The following is an 18,896-nucleotide window of genomic DNA, read 5'->3' as shown; positions in this document are numbered from 1 at the left end:
AAATAAACATTAGAATAGGCTTGTGACTGGTCATTCTGGCTTAACAGCAAGTGGCGCTCATGCTATTCCCATCACGGTGTGTTTTTTTTTTTTTTACTTTTTGGGGCGAATGCGAACAATTATATTTCATAAGCCTGCACAAAACATATGTAATCTATTGGAAAAGTTATCAATACAGTGGTGTCTCATTATTTGCGGGGGTAACGTTCTAAGAATAAACCGCAATAAGTGAAATCCGCAAAGTAGTCAGCTTTATTTTTACAATTATTATGGCCGCTTCCACTGAGTGGTACAGTATGGTACGGTTTTGCTTTTATGGCCGTTTCCACTGTCAAAAGGCTTACCGAACCGAACCGTACCGTACCACTTTTTCGGCACCCTTTCAAAAGGGTACCAAACACGAGAACATACACGAGGGTACCAAAAGACGGAGCTAGAAGTGCAGCTGAACGCTATTGGTTTACAGAGATATGTCATAGGCTTACGCAACAAGCCAGCATAAAAACAAAAAATGTTTAAAATACACAGCCAATAGTGTACAGCGAAATATATATACATATAAAAACGAGCCATGGTCGACCCGGGCTTAAACAAACCTTGTCGTCGTCTTGATGAACAGCCACAAACCCATGGAGTAGAGCAGAATCTACCCTGTGCCACGTAGTTTTTTACGAGCCAGTCTGAATCGCAAACGTTTTTGCTTTCTTTCTCGCCGCGCGTCTATATCTGAAAGAACAAACTTCTTGAGCTGATGATAATAATGTGCGCTTGATCACTGACATGCTTTTGAAACCCGATCCTGTCAGATACTGACAAACGCGAGAGTAAAGCGCAAAAAAAATGGAGAAGCTGGAAAAAAAGGAGCACATTATTTCTTCGGCGAGAATGATGCGACTGAAACTTTCTGTCATACACCACGCCCACCAAAAGGGTACCCTTGATAGTGAAAACGCAAGCCTGATAAAGGTAACCCGTACCGACCCGAACCGTACCGTAATGTACTAGTCAGTGGAAACGAGCCATTATAGATGTTTTAAGGCTGTAAAACCCCTCACTACATACTTTATGCACTTTTCTAAGACAGGCGTTGACATTTTCACACTTTTCTCTTTTGTTTAAACACTATATATATATATATATATATGTATGTATATGTATGTATTTATGTATGTATGTATGTATATATACATATATATATTTCTTATTTAGTGTTCAGGGCTTGACATTAACTTTTTTGATCACCTAACCAACTATTATTTAATTTTTTTATTTAATAGTTAATAGTTTAACTAACTATTTGTTGTTGAGAATGTATATTTTGTATGCATAATTTTGACTTTGATATGCTGAAATTACTTGATTACTTAGATTCAGTGTTATGTCCTCATGCCTCTTCATTCATTTCACTTTTTGGGTGTCGTGTATGAGCTTGCTCAATGAGCATGAGTGAATGGATCTTGGTTTCACAGGACTTTTCAGAGCTGAAAATTAAAGATTTATCAAATGTATCTTTGACCACACCAAACATAAATAAATAATTATTTCTCAGCCACAAAACTTAAATGCGTCAAAACAAGCAAAAAATAGCTGTATACTATACTTTTTATTTAACAAAGCTTTTTTTTTTTTTTTTAAAGATAATAATAATAATTATTATTATTGTCATGTATCTAAAACTATGCACAATAAATTGTCCTGGCTAAAGATCCCAGATCACTAGTTAACTTCACATAAATGGCAAGATATTTTCCCATTAAAGTAATGTTATTGTGAAAAATGATAATTAAACCATATTAACAAAAGTACTCGTAAGCAAAAGAAAGCAAGTAAAAAACATACCATGTGTGATAATGAAAGAATGATCACATGTACACAGTTAACGCAAATAATCCGTTCAAAGAATGGTTAAAGCAAAAGCAACTGGTGCTGCCTACAAAAAGACAAATATGCTTCTCTTGAAAGCAGCAAGACTGTGGGTGCATGAGCATAATTTTCTGTCTAGTCTATTTGAAAGAGAACCGATCACATCAGTTGCATTTCCAGGCACGGCTGCTTCACGCACGGAAATGGGAGCAAACATGCATTTTAATCAGTCGACTGCATCAGCTGTTAGTGTAATTAATCATCCTTTCATTTAGTATTCGCCTGCTTTTTTTTTTACTCGTGCAAACACAATTTTTTTTGTCAGTCGTGCTGCTTCTCGATTCTAAGATTGCATTTGCTTGAATATTAGACCACTCTTATTGTCGAACCCTGCTTTTAAGAAAACTACAACTTAAAAAATATTTTTAACCAGCCAAAGTGGCTAGTGGTAGTGTCTGTCTAACCCGCCACACCTGAAATCTATCTGATGTCAAGCCCTGCTAGTGTTACTTGAATATCTAAATTTTGATAAATAACACTGAGCTACAGTTAATCATTTTCAATAAGAATACTCAACAGAGTTGCAAAGCATTACTTTGCTACAGCAATCCACATGTAAAAAAAAATAAAAAAGAATCATGTTTTTTAGAGGCTAAACTCAAATCAAATATCACCAAACTGCCCATATTACTTTAAAACTACTTTATGAATATTGTCAAATGTATGAAAACAATCTGGTTAATTTTCCTTAAAACATACACAGAAATAGGGGCACCCTCATACACTAACCACCGAAAACTGTATGCCAATATGGTGGTCATGTATGGTGGCCAAACAAAATCTTACTGACAGCTCATTTTTTGACATATCAACTTCAAATTTTGAATATAAATTCTTCAAATGTTTAGCTTTGATTTACTGTCAAATTTGGGCTAAGGTTTGTAAAACTTAGCAAAAGGTTTCTAGGTTTTTTAAATACATATTTTTACGTACATGAAAAAACATCCTTTTATTGTTTTACTATTTTCATAATCGTAAAGACACATCACTTTTTTTTCTTTTTTTTTTTTTCACTTTCGCTACAATCTGACAAGTGTCTTCTTTAAAATGAGACCAAGCTTAACTCTATGCACAAAAGCAATGAAGATCGGCAATCATTTAACATGTCAACTTTATGTCCATATTCAAAAAAAGGCTATTTATTATACATGATTTTTCAAATTGACTTCGTTTTTACAAGAGGAGCTGGAAAAATCATGATTCATATGTCTCCAATCTTCTACCATTAATTTGCACAGGTTTATGATACACCAATAGCAGATTTATTGTATGTCAATTGTGTTATTGTGATCTTTTAGTGAACGATTAATTCACTTTTAACTCCAATCATCTAATTAATTAATGCCCAAATGATATCACAATACTATACATAAAATGATGTTTCAGACATGTCATGTGGTACTTAGTTTGAAGTTAGCATCTTGAGATGAAACACACAAGATTGGAAAATGTCAACTCTTTATATTAAGTGTTATGTTTATTCATTCACTGCTAACATTTTCTCACCTTGTCCACACAAGTTTTGTTTGAGTTTGTTTGCTTTTTTTACTTGTTATAATACATCATAGACTTTCATTGTTCTATTATACAATGCTACCTTTTTTTAAGTTTATTTTTCCCAGAATTAGGCGGGAATTAAAGTAGCCTAGGTTCTGAATCAGCGTTTGCAATGAAGCATCAAATCCTGGAACAGCTCATCTGCACCAAATACCAAGTCTGCAGCCTGGAGCTCAAAAGAGCAGTTCCGTTCCAGTCCATAGACGACTGGAAATTACTCTGGGATATACAAACGTCTTCTGACATCGAACATGCACATACACAGCCCTGTCTGTTTTGAGTCTCCACTGGACAGCGGACATTAAGGAGTGTGTTTGTGCGTCAGTAGCGTCCCTGGATAACCTTGCTATTGGATCAAGCTGAGGCTTTTTCTCCACTCTCTCTCTCTCCCTCCTGTTGGGTTTGTCTACATTATGGCTTTTTGTTTGTTCACCTTGCTCTCCATCTGGGAGGCATCAGGAGACAGATTTACACTACAGTTTCAAAGTCTCACCTTAGCCAACATGATCCAGGTTTTCGCCACATCTAGCGGTGTCGTGACGAACGCAGCTACTCCACCTGAAAAGAGACGAAACGTGCACATGTATCAGCACTAATTTCAGTGTTAATCACGTTATAATTGCTACACAGCATAAATGTAAATACGTGGCATGACATAAGCCCTGATGGAAACGTTCTGGAGACAGAAAAAATAGAGCAAATGCGGATGAATTTTTCAAACTAGCCTGGCACTGTCACGCACTTGTAAACACTCATGAACATTCATAAACTTGTTTTGTCGTGAATGAGAACAGAATGAGGTTTCTAATAGCGGTCGGACAAACAACCGTATCAAGCTTTAAACATGCTTTTCCCAATGCCGGAATAAACCACTAGTTTTCCCATAATGCCTGCTTTTGCTAACCGCTAATTAAAAGGTGGCCAAACACAAGTGATTTAAAGAATAGTTCCAGATTCAGGTTGTTGATTATTCAAAAAAATAATCGAAGTGCATACCTAGATTTGTACAAACAATCAAATTGATGAGATGCATTCAACGTGTGTGTGTGTGTGTGTGTGTGTGTGTGTGTGTGTGTCTGTGTTTAATCGATTAAAATGTCATTTAGCCTGATCCCTTATTATTTTATTTATTTTAATAAGATCAGAATATGTATGTTGTTTTATGTTTTTTACCAATATCTACCCATTAAAATTAATGCTGATGGAGCATAATTTAACCCACATTTTTAGATTTCCATTATTTGACCAAAAGACCAAAGTGGATTTTTTATTTGCATATAATATGCTTTCTATGCTTATAAAATATTTTGTGTCAATTTACTTTGATTAAAACATTCCCCCATACAAACCCACAAACAAATGCAAATAAACAGACAAATAAACATTTGTGTCTGTTCTAGCCTGAATAAACTCAATTTAAAAGAGTCTAAATAAATAAATGTACAGACGCAAGCATAAAAAATATGTAAATGTTTACATGTTTATGGTAGTAGCTCAATGACCAACAATAGGTTTTACTGTGAGCAGACAATATTATCAACACTTGATTTACATTTCATAAAAATCAACATGATTTACATTTCATTAAAAATGTATTGCTGAGAAATGCCTTCCAATGTAGCTGAATAACAATACATGCAATTCCAAGTCACAATGTAACAGTATTGAGCCTAATCTTTTACTATAAAATAAAAAATAAACATTCAAATAAATATATGAATGAATATATAAGAAAAAAAAGATATTAATGAATGAATGAATCTAGAATTGCAGGTACATTTTGTGTCTCCAAGGTCAATGATCTATTCTTTTAACCAAAACAAAACCTTTAATGAACGTTATTGAATAATAATGTATTATATCAAGCTATTGCTGATAATAATGAGTGTATGTGAAATTAATGACATTTTGTTTTGAAAAAATTTACTGAAAGTCTAATTTTCATCTTTTTTGTGTGTGTGTTCAATCCCCTCAGTTAAATACACATTTGCATAAAACATTTCTTTTCTGTATTATTTGTAATTAAAAATACATTTTATGTCCGTCCACACATTCTGGTCAACTCAGTCATACGTTTTATCAGTCATAAAAAAAGGCATAATCATCTTTAAAGCATTGATAGTAAAAGGATGTGACTTGCTCCAAGTGATTTCATTTCCTCTGGCTTGAAACTCTGGAAGACATTGAAGCGTGTCATTATTTTTTTCTCGTTCATTTGTACAAAATATTCAGGATACACCAATAGTAGATTCATTACTTGTGAATTAACTCTATTATTGGGATATTCCAGTGAATTTGTCATTCACAAACACAAATATGATGAAAATGTATTAGGCATGGCATGGTATCTGGTTTGAAGTTAGCATTTTGAGCTAAAGCACAAAATGGTGGAAAATGTCAACTGTTATTGTCAACTCTGTTGCAGATTTTAAAAAAATGTAATAATAATTTAAGCAAAAAAACTGTAACAGAATCATATATGTTCCTTATTACATATACGTTTTGCATAATTTTACATTAACAATTTAATTAGTATACTACTGTATATTCAAGTTATACATTTACAGCATATTACTCCAGTTTAGATGGAAAAAGCTTTAGGTGTGCCTGCAATTTTGGGAGAAATAAAATTAAAAAAAACAAAAGAACAATACAATTTAGAATAATGAAATATATGTTTCTCATTTGTTCTCCTCAGACTTGCAGCTGTGGCAATGACGGTAAGCAAATATAACCTTTCAATGAGTCACAATTCACTTTTGTTTGTGCGATTGCACAATGACGCCAACAACTGCAAACCACCTAAAGTAATATGTCTTTGCCAAAGCAGCACATGTGCGCAACACAATCCCAATTCAACAGCTCTCTCCAGGTGTCATGGCCAACAGCCACGTTCTTTCCCCTCTGGTTCAAGCATCCTCGTTCTTTCATTGTGTATCAGTACATGATGACTTATCACTCTGGACTGAGATATTTTCCAGAATGGAGACTGGAGAGTCAGACAGCTGGAAGAGCTCCTGGGCCAGACTTGAGCTCCCTCAGGACAAACCTGTACACTGGATTTAGTTTGTAAACTAAATGTCTGCTGACAGATGCTTTGTCCCGATTTTCCAAATAACAGTATGCCCTAAATGTATGTTCCTTTACTTACTGTTAAAAAGTAAAGTAAGATTGTGCTTTGATGCATAATTTTATTTGTTCTGTTGTTTGATTTATCAAATTGTGTTCATTCACTTCTCTTGGTTTTTTGGTCCAGATCAAAAAGAAAAAAAAATGCATTTTGTTCACCACAATTAACAGTGTCATTAATGACCAAGCCTTTAAATGACTTTTATGATATAGAATTTGAATCAGAACTTGACTGAAAATCCAACACTATGCTGGAGTTAACATATTTGCTGTGAGTGCATATAGCTCATATATGATGGTATTTTTATTGTGTTTAAACTTGTGAGCTTATAAGATAGCACCAGATATTCCTCCATCACACACACAAATAAAGATATGTTATAAGTAGGCACATTTTTGATCCTTGTTGAATGTCTTCAGTACATGTTGAAATTCACATTTCAGTTGAACCGTGCACTTGTACACTGTCTCGGTACACTTATTTTAGCACACCACAGAAGCAAAGTTTATATTCAGAGTTTGCACTAATGGACTGACCATACTAGATCATTTAAATCATCCAAACCTACCAAGTGTGCTTGTTTTTTACCTTGGTTTTCATGATATCTTATTTGTTTTCTTGGTTTATGGTTGTGCTTACCTGTGTCTTGTTTGATCTTTTACAACAAAGTGTATTTATACTCCAGAGTATCTTTTGTTGGTTATTATCTGTGACATTGTTAATTTAATGCTTTCATTGACCTCTATTCGGATTACTGTTGAATACAAACGTACAAACTTATAATTTTTTTTGTTTATGGAGAAAGTCTTATTTGTTTTATTTCGGGTAGAATAAAAGCAGCTTTCAATAAAAAAAAAAAAAAATACGTAAGGTCATAACTATTAGACCCTTTAAGCTATATTTTATTTCCCGATAGTCTACAGAACACACTATCATTATACAATGACTTGCCTAATTATCCTAACCTGTCTAGTTAACCTAATTAACATAGCTTAGCCTTAAAATGTCACTTTAAGCTATATAGAAATGTCTTGAAAAGTATCTAGTAAAATATGATTTACTGTCATCAAGGCAAAGAGAAAATAAATCAGTTATTAAAACTATTATGTTTAGAAATGTGTTGAAAAAATCTCTCTGTTAAACAGAAATTGGGGAAAAATATATAATTCTATATTTTGAAAAAAAAAGCATGTGGATCTGCCATCTGGGCTTTTAAAGCAGAAGACTGACTTTTAAGTGTTGTAAGACATAACATGTCTGTTCTGCTAATGTGCTATTTGTATTGTTTCAGTAGAAATATAATAAAGTTTATCAAAGCCCTTCAAGGATAGGTTCAGAAAAATGAAAATTCTGTTGTGAACACCCTCATGTCTTTCAAATCCACTGAGACCTTTGTTGATATTCGAAACTAAAATTAAGATATTTTAGACTAAAAAAGAGCTCTCTGACCCCCATAAAAGGCAAGGTCATCCAGAAAAGGTACCAAAAAACTATTTCAATTTTGCATGTAACTTCAGTGAATCTACTTAAATATAAAAAGCTCTAAGAACACTTTTGTGTACAAAAAAAAAACAAAACTTCCCTTTACAGTTTTATTGGTGTCTTATGACCCTGTCCATGTTATCTATCAGACAGCTCTCTGATTCAATCTAAAATATCTTAATTTGTGTTTAGCTGATGAACAAAGGTCCCAGGGGATTGGATAATTGAAGTAATTAAGAACCTAATTTAAATATTTGGGTGAATTCATTATTTACCAACATGACATGAATCTACTTTTGCTATTTTAAGGATGGAAAAATACAATCTGCTCCCCAGTACATGGTCTAACAGGGTTGTGCTAATTCTCTTAATTAGTTATGGGTGTGTTTTGGGTCGCGCCATGGTGCATTTGCTATTTACAAGGTGGACTTTGTAAGTGGAAAAACTGAATGCTACGTTAGTGAAAAAAAAAACAGTTAAACAAACAAACAAACACTGAGCCTCCCACATTTGACCTCTTTCTCTTTACTTTACTTTTACTCCTTATTTTACTCCTTTACTTTCGTGAATAAGGAAACGGTGTTGTATGCACTCCACTGAAGACATCTATTAGCATACATATTTAATTTAGAACTGAATTTCGAACTATTTCTAAATTCAGTTCTAATTTCCAGCAAACTAATAAATGAACAATAATAATGAAGTGTGGTAAAAAAAAAGAAAAAAAAAGAGTTTTACACGTCCAATTCTTATGCCCCATATGGTGATGCATACGTCTCCAAAACAGGTGGACAAATCTAAACTTGTTTATTGCGCTGGGTGTATGATACAGTCCTTAGTTTCAGCATCTTTCTGTTTCCTTGGATATCATGATGATTTGAAAGTAGGTTTTTTTTTTTCTCTTTACTGATTACGCTCACCTGTGCCTTATTTGGTTCATAATATTCTGTGTATTTATACTTCTGAGTTTATTCTGTTGTATGTTTTTCTACATACAGCAGTCTATGCCTTAATTCTAACCATTTTTATTAATCTTGTTTTTTTTTTTTTATAATACACAACCATTCAACCCTTTCTCCCTTCATCTCCTCTCAATCCACAGTGTTTGTAGTTCTTTATATTTGTGTTTTACAGTGTGCACAAATCCACACTTTGAAACTCTTCTGGAAACAGAAGCATATCCAGTAGCATAAATTTCCAACATACTTTGCTTTGAGATACAGTTATGTAATGTTAATTTTGTCTTGTTTCTAGTTCAAATATCTAAAAATAGGTGGTACAGTGGCTCAGTGGTTAGCAATGTCGCCTCACAGCAAGAAGGTCGCAGATTCGAGTCCCTGCTGGGCCAGTTGGCATTTCTGTGTGGAGTTTGCATGTTCTCCCCATGTTTGCGTGGGTTTCCTCCGGGTGCTCTGTTTCCTTCACAGTCCAAACACGAGTACGAGTGTGTGTGTGTGAATGTGAGTGTGTATGGGTGTTTCCCAGAACCAGTTTGCGGCTGGAAGGGCATCCGCTTTGTAAAAAAAAAACAAGCAGTTTTCCCTTAAAACAAGAAAAATAATCTGTCGACGGGGTAAGCAAAATAATCTTGCTTTTCCTTCTTTTGACATGGGATTATTTTTCTCACCCCATTGGCAGATTATTTAGCTTGTTTTAAGAAAAAAACTTACTCTATCTTGGCATATAATTCCTAAAACAAGACAATATGTTTTGCTTGCCCAGAAAATACTTCCTGATTTAAGAATTTTTAAATATTTGGACTAGAAACAAGACAAAAAAAAATCAAAGTAAATCTTGTATTAATAGTACACACACTGGGAAGCAGGGAGAGAGTTTAATGTTGGGGCAATAAAAGGTCAATGTCATACACTTCCTCTCCACCTATAATTGGCTGATTATTCCCACTCAGTCGTAACACAGCAGCTGGTGAACAACCTGATGTGACTATCTTGACCTGTGCGGAATTAAAAAGGAATGCGCCTGGGTAAAGTTCGAATATTCCTGGCTTTGGACCCCATCCCAAAATCTCTATCTCTCATTCTCCTTCACTCTCTTTCCCAGACCTTTGCGCCGAGGCTAATCCCACACACCTGCAAGAGCTCCGCACACTGCAGCCTGCCAAGAGTCCAGCCGTCCCCCCTGCCTCCTCCACCACACGGCCTACGGAGAGAGAATCGAGGATTATTACATTTATCAGTCACATTCAAAACAAACAAACAAAAACACCAGAGCCCTTGGGTTCGCATGTATGGGAACTCGACAGAACAGTTATGCTAATGCTAAAATATCCCGATATGACGTCAAGAGTCTTAATTCCCCCCACAAGGAGCAGTGACAAAATCCAAAGGAAGAAACATCCCTGACTTGCACATCTCAGCACATTTGCAGACACATGCTAACTTTATCAATCCCTGGAAAACACATTGTCTTTCGTGCTGGTTCAGAGTTTTCCAAGAAACACGGGAAAAGCGATATTGAGCTTTGATGGGATTCACAGATGGACGGTTGTGATGAGCACACTTCTGCAGTGAGGAGACAAGATACTGGATCTTGCTAGGACATAATCACCGATACAGAAACCTAGGGAGCTGCTTTGCTATCTACTGTCATGCCTATCTAAAACATTCTTGCTGAAACTAGCTAGAAGGAAACACTGAAGAACTACTCAAAGCAGCAATCAAAAAAGTGAGATGTGCTATTAGCATGTTGCTCTGCTAATAACAAACCTCTTTAGTATAAAAGTAAACAGAACTCAACATATTAGGTGAAACAGCAAAGCTTTATGTTTGATTGATAGATCAACTCAAATCAGCATTATCAGTGCCCTATCATACACCCAGCGCTATAAGGCGCAAGATGTGTTTGGTGCGATTTGTTGCTATTTTCAGACCAGTGCAAGCTTAAATTTTATGTTTTGCACCACGTTGTTTAAATAGCAAATCCATTTGCACCACTTTGTGGACTCATGGGTGTGCTGGTCTAAAATAGCGGTGTGTTAAGGTGCATTGTTGGTGCTCTGCTGTTGTGAGGAACTGAAATAGACTGCACAATTGACCAAGTAATGGCTGGTCTAAACTTCAAAGCAGATTGCGTTAATTATTTGCTTACACGATCCAAACTCTTACACATTGCTTAATAAACACAGGATAAGGAAAATATTGAATATAGTATAAGACATCTAAACAAATTTGCTAAAATATTTTTTGACAAATGTGGCTTTATTATTTTATTTTATTTTTTTATTATTGTACTACAGAGTACATCACGTTGTGTGTGTGTGTGAGAAAGAGAGAAAGAGGAGGAGAGAGAGTTTTGAATTTAAGGATATTGAGTTTGATGTTCTGAATTTCTTCATCTTAAAAACTTGAAACTGTATTTTTACAAACAAAATATCTGCAGTCTAGGAATTCAGAACACAAAAAATCTGAAGTTTGAAAATATGTCTATACAAATTCAGCCTTGAAAAATTCAGATGTTTTAAATTTCAGATGTTCTATATTTGAGTTATGAAATAAAAATTAAAATAAGAAATTCAAATTTGAATTAAGAAATTCAAATTCAAATTTTTTTAACAGCATACAAAAATTCAGATTTATTAAATTAAAATTGTTCATTCATTTCTATTATTCATTCATTTTCTTTTCAGCTTGGTCCTTTTATTAATCTAGGGTTCCACAGTGGAATGAACCACCAACTTATCAAGCATATGTTATACACAGTGGTTGCCCTTACAGCTGCAACCCATCCCTGGGAAACATTCATACACATTGATTCACACTCATACACAACGCACAATTTAGCCTACCCAATTCACCTGTCACGTATATCTTTGGACTTTGGGGGAAACCAGAGCACCTAGAGGAAACCCAAGCGAACGCAAGGAGAACATGCAAACTCCACACAGAAATGCCAACTGAACCAGCTGAGGCTCAATCCAGCGACCTTCTTGCTGTGAGGCGATAGCGCTACCTACTGTGCCACCGCTTTGCCAAATTACAATTGTCAATAATTCAAAAGAACACAATTCAAATTCAGATTGTTTTGGCATATTTTTAGCTCCATACAAAGTGGCACAAATGGATTTGCTATTTAAAACAACGTGGTGCAAAACGGGAAAATTAGGCTTGTGCTGGTCTGAAAATAGCAACCAATCATGCCAAACACGTCTTGTGCCGTATAGACCGGACCGGACTTTGCAAAAAATCGTGCTGTGAGGCAATTTAGAAATTGTGCATGTTCAAATCGCGATTTCGATATGATTTTAATTAATCACACAGCACTACACATTTGTATTTAATGCTCCTTTCTATGCTACTATTAATAATGTATTAAATGTCTTAATGTTTTTATAGGCTGTGTTAGATATAAATAAATAAATACACAAACACTTAATTATGCTATATTTTATTGTAATTACTAAAAGTATATATTTTTTAGTTTTTTAAATCTCACTGACCTCAAACATATCTTGTAATCTTGGATAAACATTCCATTGAGTTTAGTATTGCACAACAATAAACTGAAACACTTGTTGAAACACAACAGTATTGTTTTTTTTAATTGCACTTGCACAGAATCCGTTTTTAAAAGTTAGCATTTCCAGGGCCTGCAATTTATCCTTATTATCATTCGATGATTATTTTATTCATCCCGAGTCACAGTGTACTCTGGGATTAAACTCTCCAGCAATCCTACATCTGATGCCAGTTGTAATGACACACAGAAATAAAATCTAATGCTGCTTCTCGTTCAAAAGAGTGTTAATAATGCAGTCTAGCCAAGAGCCTCGCTCTGTTTTGAAGCAGTTATAGTCGGTGTGCAGCTACAGGTGTGATCTGTAGCCTCAGGTAGGACAGGTTTGACAGGTTCTCAGTCAATGCACAATTTGTACTAATTTTAGGATGGCTAATTGTTGTTTGAGCTCAAGGTATTTAAAGAGGTGAAGTAGGAGGGGAGGAATGTGGTGAATTAAAGAGAAATGTGTGTGTTTGTGAGGACTGTGTGTGTGAGAGAGTTTCAGTGACTTCATGTGTTTGTTGGCTTTATGTTGTGTTTGGTGGGAGAATTGCTGGAGTTTTCCTAAAGCCTCAGACCAGGAGCATCTGATGGCTAAGAAAGGAAAAACAATTGAAGCGCAGCATGAAGTAATTATGTATGATCCCCTCCAACTGTGTGCACAAGAACACACAAACGTTCTCTTAGTCAGTGCATCATGTGTGTTTCATTAGCTGTCAGATTAAGGAAGAGGCTTTGTTTTCAAGTTCAAAGAGCCTGTGTTGGAGAGCATCCATTCCTCCCAAACTGGAGGCAAGTTCACCTCAAAACAAACGGACTGACCACAACTCCAGGATGAACCTGACGTCAACTATTTATTTAACACCAACACAGGTGTTACATTCAACTGCAATTGTATTTTGTCATCAAAACTGTGCATGATAGAAAGGAAAACATGATGTTGTGCTCCAAATTATGTCATGATTCTTTTATAATCTGATACATAAATAGTTGAAGACACAATTATTGTTCATTTTTTTATTCTTTTTAAAATAGTTCCCAAGTGATGCTTAAAGCAAGAATGTTTTCTCACATTATTTCCTATTATAGTTTTCATCTGGAGAAAGTCTTTTTTCTTTCAGTTCATTAAAAATGAATGAATGAATAAATAATAATAATAATTAAATAAATAAATAATACTGTTTTTAATTGGCTACAGTAAAACCTAGCATTATTAACCTAACTTGCCTAGTTAACATAATTCAACTAGTTAAATAGCCCATTTAAGCTGAATACTAGTATCTTGCATAATAACAGGTAAAGAGTTAGAACTGTCATCATGAAAAAGACTAAATAATTAAGATATTAGAAATGTATGATAGCTATTATGTTTAAAAATGTGCTGAAAAAATCCCTTCATTAAACAGCAGTTGGAATATTTTGAAAAATAATTATAATTTTTGCAGGATAGATACTAATTTAGTCTTTTACTGTATGTGTTGAACACATTCAGTGGCATTAAATGTTTATTTGTTTGTTAATTTAGTGCAGAGATGACTAAGCTAGGACCCGCGGGACAAAGTTGGCACAAACAGCCTTTGATTTGGCCCACCATCCCATCTGAGAAGAGTGGGAGAATTATGATGGTTTAGAGGCTGCCATTTATAATTTAATGTAATCTTTTTTGTTTAATTGTTTTATTGCTAAGCTATAAAAAAAAAAAAACTTACTAAAAATGTGTCAATGAAATGTAAATAAGTCAGATCTTTTTTTTTTTTTTCTCGCCTTACAAGTCGCTGGTTCGAGCCCCGGCTGGGTCAGTTGGCATTTCTGTGTGGAGTTTGCATGAACTCCCTGTGTTGGCGTGGATTTTCTCCGGGTGCTCCGGTTTCCCCCACAAGTCCAAAGACATGAGGTATAGGTGAATTGAGTAGGCTAAATTGTCGGTAGTGTATGTGTGTGAATGAGTGTGTATGTTTCCCAGTGATGGGTTGCAGCTGGAAGGGCATCCGCTGCGTAAAACATATGCTGGATAAGTTAGCGGTTCATTCCGACCCCAAATCAATAAAGGGACTAAGCCGAGAAAAAAAAGAATGAATGAATGTACGTATTGTCGCCTGATGGATAGGAAACAATGCAGTCATCAGTGAGCAAATTGTGTTATCAGCATTAAACTGCGTTGTGTTCTAAATTGTTTGCTTTTTATTGAAATAAGTTATAATTAAAATGTATACTGCATTAGTTAATATGATTTAAAGTCATGTTTTTGGTTTATTTTTAAACATTACAAAATAAGTTAGAAAATAACCAATAGCAAATTAAACTTTCAGCCCACAGCTCTCAAAGACATTTGGTTTTTGGTCAAAAAAGTTTGGGCACCCCAGATTTAGTGTGAGGAAACTCTAAATAAGAAAAAAAAAAAGTTTCTATTCTTGGTGCTTTTTATGTAAAACATGTTTTATGTATTATTAACATTTATGGCTATACTAAAAGCAATAATGAATAACCCACTTAAGATCTTGCAAATAAATGTAAAGGTCAAGAATGTGTGAGGTTAATGTCTGTAATGTACAGTTTGAAATAAGATCAGAAGTTCAGGTGAAATTGTTATACAAATAATTCCCAAATGCTGTTTAACGGAGCAAATGCCACATTATTAAACATAATATTTTTAATTATTTATTTATTTATTTTCTTAAAACGTTTTTCTTCATTATTTTTTCCTCGATTAAACAATTGTGGTTCTAATATCCTGTAACAACATGCACAGAAGTTCTTGTTGTACATTCACTTGCATACAAATTATTTAAAGCAATATATATATATATATATATATATATATTACATTCCAAACTAAATAATGCCTAATAACAATTTTTTTGTGTGTATAAAGCCTTACATGGTCTGGGCCCCCATTACATGTATGTATCTCAACTGATTGTGGCCTACACTCCATCCAGACACTTCATTCCACTGATCATTCTGTGAATAAACGTCGCCTCGTGGTTCCATCCCAAAGAGGGAAGAAATCATTTTCCCGAACGCTCGCGTTCAATCTGCCCAGTTGGTGGAATCTGCCCAGTAGCATCTAACTGCATCAGAACGTCAGAGTCACTCGCTATTTTCAAGAAACGACTAAAAACTCAACTATTTAGTCTCCACTTCACTTCCTAATCTGCAATTGCCTCTCTGGATATACCACTAACTGTATTTAAAAAAAAATACTAAAAAGTACTAATACTTTCCTTCTTAGACTTTACAGACCTGAAACTTGCAATAGCACTTATTCATTGTTGCTCTTATAGTTGTGTAAATTGCTTCCTTGTCTGCTAAATGACTAAATGTAAATGTAAATGATCAGTTTCTATTAAAAGTCCCAAAGGCTCACCTCAAAAGCAGGAGTGAAAGTGCATTCACTATAGCTGGTCTTCACCTTTGGAACGCAATGCCGCTTTGTCATTTTAAATGTTCAAGTCTAAAATAAAGACTCATCTGTTTTCGAGGTTGTTTGAAGCATAAGTCCCTTCCTTGGGGGGCCAGTGGTTTCATTTTCAATCCTGTTTAGTGTGGTCAACTGTGGTAGCATCTTTTTACAAGGCGGGACTATTTAAAGGCTTTATTACTTTCTTATTTTAGGCACTGAAATCAAACTGTTTTTGTATAATCTATTTCACATCTTTTATTCTCTCTTTACATTATGTTTTGCTTATTATGTCCATTCTTCTTGTTTGTATCTTTTCTGTAAAGCACTTTGTGCAGCCTTGTGGCCGTTTGTAAATGTGCTATTATATATAAATAAATCGTATTTGAACTCAAACTTTTTGTGCCATGATGACAGTGCAAAATATTTTACTAATTATTATGCAAGATACTCGTAAACTGCTATTGCATTTCATCATTAGAAAATTACATATAATGGTAGGGAAAACATGTTGTTGTACATCAGATTATGTTATAATGCCTTCATAATACATGGCAAATACATGTTGTGAACATTGTATGGGCAGTTTTCTCTTTTACGTCAACTATTATAATGAAAAAGAAACCACTTTGATTCAAATATCTACACTGACAGAAATTCCTTTTTGATTTAGTAAATATTTTGGTATGTTCAATCATTTTTAGTTTGTTTTACTTACAATGTGTGCTAAGCAGACATGACGCAACACTACGACACACAATAAAAATCCAGTTTTACAGCAGAGCTTTTCCTCTTAACCAGCCACAATGAGAGGCAGAAGATTCTATTTTAGAAATGTTTTCTATTTCTGCTACGTTGTGGTTGGAACGAGAACATAAAACTATGACTGAATGATCATATCGGGAACTGATTATGTGCTTTATTTAATGTTAAAAGTGTGTAATGTGAGGCAATGGATAATTCAACTCAGATCTCACAAATGAATTCAAAGGAACAAGATTTGATATATTCATTCCACACATGAACAACGTTTACATCAGGACAACGTTTTACATTCAACTGCAACTGCGTTTTATCATCAAGTAACACACATGCTACAAAATAAAAACAAAATATTTTGAAGAAAACCTGTAACCATTCACTTTCATAGCAGGAAAAACAAATACTATGAAAGTCAATGGTTACATGTTTCCAACTGACTTCAAAATGTCTATGTTTCTGATAAACAGAAGAATGAATGTCAAAAAGGTTTAGTACAAGTAAAGGGTGAGTAAATGTTGACAAAATATTCATTATTGGGTGAACTATACCTTGGGGGAAAACTGCCTCATTTAAAATGATCAAAATCAACTAAAAATGTAAATGAAATACACTTCAAATACAAAGTGCCAAACAAATAATTAATAATAAAAACACACAAGGGCATGAAACACTTTGTGATTTTGGAATATTTTCATGTATGATCACTTAATCACTTTTTTATATTGATTTATGATCCAAAATACATTTGATATATTTCACGTGTGATTTAAGCAGGTGAAGCTCATGTGATGCTCATGAGTTTTTCCTGTGAAGGTCATGGAGTCTTTAATTCAGATAATAATTTGGAGTTTGTTTCACAACAGAAGGGTCAAGGATGGAGACATTTATAGGCCTCAGCAGGTGGACTCCGTTCATGTGGAAAGATCTTGATAAACTGACATGGTCAGGGTGGGTTGTATGCTTTAATAAAGGGCTGTGAGAAGCAGTGAGCCAGACCACTGGCAGCCTTGTGTGACAGGACCAGTGTTTTTAATATGATTCTGGCAGCTAGTGAAGCCATATTTGACTAAAGGTGTAGTGTGAAAGGATTTCTGGAGGTTAAACAAGCTCAGAAAGGAAGAGGTAGGCTGTGAATGAAGAGCAAGTCACGGGTACTAGTGAAACACTTTGGGCTTAAATAGGAAATATGGTATTAAGGCATAAAAACTGTCTGTTGTAATCAGTGTTGGGGAAATTTACTTTTGAAAGTAATGCATTACTATATCAAGTTACACTGCAAAATAGTAACTGGTTGTATTACTTGGTGACTTTTTATGCCAAGTAATGTTACATTTGCTTTAAATTTTTTTAGAGGCTTGATCTCTTTCAGAATTTGCAGTTTATTTATTTATTTTTAATAGAGAAGCTCTGCAATTAAAAATACACTGCACAACCTTCATTTACCTAAAAAACACACACATAAAAAATGTAATTAAGAACAATGTTATCTTATAGGAACGTCCTGACACAAGAGCTCTATATGCTCTATGTACAAATTAACAAAAGTTTAAAGCAATGTGTTTGCTACTTTTGTACTTTTCGTCTTATTAGTTAAAGAGAATACTTGCAGAAATTGAAGGCTCTGGCCTGCCATTTTGGTTTCTGTCTGTTCCCGTGAGGAGCAAATCCTCTCATTAAGTGCATGATTCAACATGACTGTTACTTTTAATTCAGCAACTAATTAATTATATTAACTACTAATTCAAACATCATTAATTAATTCTACATATTAAATATTACACTACACTCTTAGAAATAAAGCTACTCGAGCTTACCCTGTGGTGGTACCTTTTCAAAAGGTACAAATTTGTACCTTAAAGGTCCATATTAATACCTCAAGGATACATATTAAGTACCTAAAAAGTGCAAAAGTCTTCCTCTTAAATTTTTTAGGAACTAATACATACTTTTGAGGTACCAATATGGACACTATAAGTACAAATGTGTGCTTTTTGAAAAGGTACCCCCCCAGTGACAGCTCGCATACCTTTATTTCTAAGAGAGTTCTCGTTACTTAGAAACGTGATATTATTACAAAACTCGCCTTGTAATGCAATACCCAAAACAATGATTGTTCTGTAAGTCAAT

At 34.5% G+C, this 18,896-nt stretch overlaps 1 protein-coding gene across 1 annotated transcript in view; it reads right to left on the bottom strand.

Moving 5' to 3' along the window:
• The window catches only part of slc25a26 (solute carrier family 25 member 26), a 105,497-nt gene that overhangs the window by 17,997 nt on the left and 68,604 nt on the right, over window positions 1-18,896 (bottom strand). Inside the window, 2 exon segments of the mRNA NM_001030143.1 lie at window positions 3,974-4,038; window positions 10,183-10,252. Of these exon segments, the coding sequence (NP_001025314.1) occupies window positions 3,974-4,038; window positions 10,183-10,252 (135 nt within the window).

The sequence above is a fragment of the Danio rerio genome, chromosome 11 (genome assembly GCF_052040795.2).
Source record: "Danio rerio strain M-AB ecotype USA chromosome 11, GRCz13ab, whole genome shotgun sequence".
Taxonomy (NCBI): domain Eukaryota; kingdom Metazoa; phylum Chordata; class Actinopteri; order Cypriniformes; family Danionidae; genus Danio; species Danio rerio.
Note: the sequence above shows the minus strand (reverse complement) of the source record. Positions and strands in the feature narration are given on the sequence as shown.